This window comes from Suricata suricatta, chromosome 17 (genome assembly GCF_006229205.1).
Source record: "Suricata suricatta isolate VVHF042 chromosome 17, meerkat_22Aug2017_6uvM2_HiC, whole genome shotgun sequence".
NCBI lineage: Eukaryota > Metazoa > Chordata > Mammalia > Carnivora > Herpestidae > Suricata > Suricata suricatta.
Genome location: NC_043716.1, coordinates 6,350,476 through 6,355,475, shown reverse-complemented (window position 1 = coordinate 6,355,475; position 5,000 = coordinate 6,350,476). Strand labels below are relative to the sequence as shown.

Genomic DNA, 5,000 nt, shown 5'->3' with positions numbered 1-5,000 from the left:
AGGGATTTGGAGAAATCTCCAGGATTTGTTGCCAGTAGACCTGTCTTACAAGAAATGTGTAAAAAAAACCAAGAAATGTTCTTTAAGAGAGAAGGAAAAAGATAAAGGTCAGAAACGCAGACCTTCACAAAGAATAAAAGAGAATCAGGGAAGGAATAAGTGAAGATACCATAAAACTTTTATTTTTCTTATTCTTAATCTAAGAGATAAAGTTGTTCAGAATAATGGCAACAATGTACTTACATATATGTGAATGTATCCATGTATTCAGATAAACACACACAATTACATGGAGACACTCATATAAACACACCTGTGCTTATGCTGATGTACAAGGCACTGGAAGGAACTAGGGGTATTTATTACTGAGACATACTTGCACTCGTGGGAAATGCTCAACAACTATTCCAAAGTGGACATGAATTAGTTGTAAATAAATATTGCAAACTCTTGGACTACCACTAAAAAAACAAACCCTAAGAAAAGTATAATTGAAGGTGCACCGGGCGGCTCAGTCAGTTGAACGTCCGACTTAGGCTCAGGTCATGATCTCACGGTTCATGGGTTCAAGCCCTGCGTCAGAGTCTGTGCTGACAGCTCAGAGCCTGGAGCCTGTTTCTAATTCTGTGTCTCCCTCTCTCTCTGACCCTCCCCTGCTCATGATCTGTCTCTCTCTGTCTCTCAAAAATAAATACATGCTAAAAAAATTTTTTTAAAGAAAAGTATATTTGAGAAAGGAGAAAAAGTAAAACCACTTGAAAGACTAAAGTGAAACCTCAAAAGGCAGAAAACCTGAGGGCAGAAATAGTAACAGAGAACAACAGAAACACGTAGAAAACAGGAACAATGATGGTAGGTCTTACTTCAATTATACTCAATAATCAGTTAAACATCAATGGTCTAAATACACCAGTTCAAAGACAGAGATTGTTGGGGTGCCTGGGTGGGTGGCTCAGGCAGTTAAGCCTCTGACTCTTGGGTCTTGGGTCAGGTCATGATCTCACAGTTTGTGAGATCGAGCCCCGCATCGGGCTCTACACTGACAACACAGAGCCTGGTGGTGATTCTCTCTCCCTCTCTCTCTCCTCTACTTGCACTCTCTCTCCTCAAAATAAAGAAACTTAAAAAAAAAAAATAAGGGGCGGCTGAGTGGCTCAGTAGGTTGAGTGCCTGGCTTTGGCTCAGGTCTTGATCTCAAGGTTCGTGGGTTTGAGTCCTGCATCGAGTTCTGTGTCTCCCTCTCTCTCTCTCCCTGCCCCACTCACACACTCTCTGTCTCTCAAAATAAACAAATGTTAAAACAATTTTTTAAAATAAAACACAAATAAAAGAGACTGTCAGAGTAGATTGGAAATCAAGGCCCAGCTATATGGGGGTTATAAGAAACCCACTTTAAATATAAAGGTATGCGTATAAATTAAAAGTAAGAGAATGGAGAAAGACCTAACCCTGGTGACACTAATCCAAATAAAGTAGGAATGGCTACATTCACCAGACCGGCATTCAGAGCAAGGAAAGTTCCCAGGGATAAGGAGGGACGCTGTTAATGATAAGGGGTCATCTTACAAGAAGATGTTAATGATCCTTCATGTGGACGCACCTAACAGGACATCAAAATAAAGGAGGAAAAAGTGACAGAATCTCAAGAAGAAATACGGGTGCCCATCACTGAGACTTAAAAACCCATCTACTGGAAACAGACAGATGGAGCAAGTAGAACGTGTCTGGACGTCGCTGAACTCCACGGCACCACTGATGAACTTGATACAGCGGACATCTAGAGATGACCTCACCCCAGGGGAGGAGATGACACATTCTTCCCGAGCTCCCACGGAACGTCCACAAAGATCACATCGTGGGCCACGAAACACAGCTGAACGCATTTAAAAGAATCACAATCATACAGGACTGGCTCTCTGACCACAATGGAATTACACCAGAAATAAAATTACAGAACCACAGCTGGAAAAGCCCCCGGTGCATGGGGATTAAACAACACGGTGCTGCTAGGAGTGCCTGGGGTGGCTCAGTCGGCGAAGTGTCTGACTTCGACTCAGGTCGTGATCTCGTGGTTCACAAATTCGAGCCCCGCGTGGGGCTCTGTGCTGACAGCTCGGAGCCTGGAGCCTGCTTCAGAGTCTGTGTCCCCCTCTCTCTCTGCCCCTCCCCTGCTTGCACTCTGTCTCTCTCTGTCTGAACAATAAACATTAAAAAAAAATTTTAAACAGCGTGCTGCTGAATCACCCTATTTAAAAATGGACAAAAGGCCCGCACAGACACGTCGCCAGAGAACGTATATGGATAGCAAGTAAGTGTGTGAGATGTTCATCGTCTTACATCGTCAGGGAGGTACAATTTAGAGCAACGATGAGACAGCGCTGTACCTCTGCTGAAATGCCCAGTATTCAAAACACAGGCTGGGCAAAGGCTTTGACCTTGGGTGGAAGATGCCTGGATCTCTCCACGCAAAGCAAACATATGCAAGAAAACAAGTTTCTAACGGCAGACATCAACAACGTCAAAAGATGAACCGCAGACTGGAAAATGATTTGGGACCCAACAGGGAGAAGACAGTTTAATACCCCAAATACACAGGGAACTCATATAAACTGGTATTTAAGAAAAATAGAAATGTTAGTCCAATTGCCAATAAAAATAGGTAATTTGAGGGGCGCCTGGCTGGCTCTGTCAGTTAAGCATTCAACTTTAGCTCAGGTCATGATCTCGTGGTTTGTGGGTTCGAGCCCCACGTCGGGCTCTGTGCTGACAGTTCAGAGCCTGGAGCCTGCTTCAGATTGTGTCTCTTTCCCTCTCTGCCCCTTGCCTGCTCATGTTCTGTTCTGTCTCTCAGCAATAAAAAAAAAATGTTAAAAATTTTTTAAAGAATAGGCAATTCACCAACTGGGGCATGCCTATACATATCTGAAGAACATCCAATTAATATACAAAGATACACTCCCTGCACCACTAACATTCAGGGAAATTAAAATTACAATAACACAGACATCAGACAGCTCTCTCCCCCAGTCACAGGACTAGCAAAAGCTGAAAACAGGACCCATATACGTTATGGGGGAAAATGTGGGGAAATGTGCAATTCTGTATTTTGCTGGGGGGAATGTGAACTACTATTTCCTTTTCGCAGAAGTGAACTGTCAATATCTATTAAAATTTAAAGTGTATAGACCTTGACCTAAAAATATCACTTTGGGGAAGCTAGCCTATTAAAAAAAAAAAATTACCTGGGGCACCTGGGTGGCTCAGTCAGTTAAGCATTCGACTTCAGGTCAGGTCATGGGTTCGAGCCCCACGTCAGGCTCTGTGCTGACAGCTCAGAGCCTGGAGCCTGCTTCAGACTCTGTGTCTCCCTCTCTCTCTGCCCCTCCCCTGCTCATGCTCTGTTTCTCAAAAATAAATGAACACGAAAAAAAAATCTTTTTTAAAGCTGTAACTTTGTAAGAAACAAGAAACAAGATTCTTAAAAAAATTTTTTTTAATGTTTGTATTTATTTTTGAGAGAGAGACAGAAAGTGACCAGGGGAGGGTCAGAGAGAGAGAGAGGGAGACACAGAATCGGAAGCAGGCTCCAGGCTCTGAGCTAGCTGTCAGCACAGAGCCCAATGTGAGGCTCAAACTCACGAACTATGAGATCACGACCTGAGCCGAAGTCGGATGCTTAACTGACTGAGCCGCCCAGGCGCCCCAAGAGATAAGACTCTTACCTAAAGAACACAATCCCCAGTGACAGGGGTGGACACCAGCCGAAGGCGACGTGAGTCCACCAAGAGAGAACCGCCTCACCAACAGCACCAGCCGGACTGCTGCCACAGTGATGCAGGAGTCCACGTGACAGGTCGGCTGTGCTCACGAGGAGTCCCGGACCTGGTGAGGGATTTCAAAGTCTTGCTGGATTCCACAGCACCATCGACGCAGAGATCACGAGTTCCTGACAGATGCACCAGTGCGGCTGATTTCCAGAGAGGAAGGGTATCTGACCCTGAATGTCCCCTGAAGGCAAAGTCAAAGCCATCCTCGCTATAGAAGGATGAGACAACGGGCAAGCGGACAAGACCGGAAGAGGCCACACAGACCAGAGCGGCTGCCCTCCTACACAGGTGGAGGCAAACGGCGGCAGGTGCCCAGCACACCGCCAGAACACGACACGCTTGTTCCTTGAATCTGAACCACAGCGCACGTAAGCGCCCGTACACAGAGGTGCATAATAGACACGGAGCTCCCTAAGTGCTGCACTGCTCATTAGCGCCTACTGGCTCCACGTCGGTGAGAAGATGGGAAACGTGTGAGCAGGTGTGACCCAGGCACCCGTTTCTCGGAACGAGACATTCCTCTCTCAAGCCAGAACCCCTCGTCTGTGACCATCTCACTCGTGAGCATTCCAGATTCCTCACTCGCGGTGCCCCAGGAGGCAAGGGCTGGATAAAGGGGCTCAGGAAGTACGAAAAGGGGAACCAAAAGCTCAACACTTTAATATCAATGGTGAGTCACGATTCGCCGACAGCCTAAATCCTCGGCTGCTCCTCCCAGCCTGGGGTCCAGCTGGTGGGACTCGGAGACACGAAAGCTTCGCCCAGAGACGAGGCCGCTTCCTCTTGGCCTGCCACGCAGGACCCAGCACTGCCCCCCCCCCCCAACTGTCTAGGTCGCCTCAAAGCCCCAGCTCTCGAGGCTCACCCTGGGCTCTGGACAGGCCGGCGGGCAAGCCTGGGGACGCTTGGTTCAAGCAGAGCTCACCCTTAGGGTTTTAATACGACTCCAGTGAAGACTAAGGGGCTCCCCCATCTGTCCCAGTAAAGAGGAGCAAGGGGGCGGGGGTACCCTGCAAATCTCCACTCTGTTGGCTGCCTCTTCCATCTCTTCCCTGAGGGCATCAGCTTTGGCACCTGCGGGCTGTAAGCTGCTGGACAGACCTGAAGACTTGGAAGTCTGCTGCCACCTGATGGAAAACAGGAGAAAAAGAGGAGAGGCGTGAGACAGAGCCC

The 5,000-nt window shown here is 47.3% G+C and overlaps 1 protein-coding gene across 5 annotated transcripts in view; it reads right to left on the bottom strand.

Moving 5' to 3' along the window:
* The window catches only part of ARHGAP44 (Rho GTPase activating protein 44), a 59,869-nt gene that overhangs the window by 39,742 nt on the left and 15,127 nt on the right, over positions 1 to 5,000 (bottom strand). For all 5 annotated transcript variants that reach the window (XM_029926718.1, XM_029926721.1, XM_029926719.1 and 2 more), the window contains exon 4: positions 4,837 to 4,954. In XM_029926718.1, the coding sequence (XP_029782578.1) occupies positions 4,837 to 4,954 (118 nt within the window). The remainder of the gene's footprint in view (positions 1 to 4,836; positions 4,955 to 5,000) is intronic.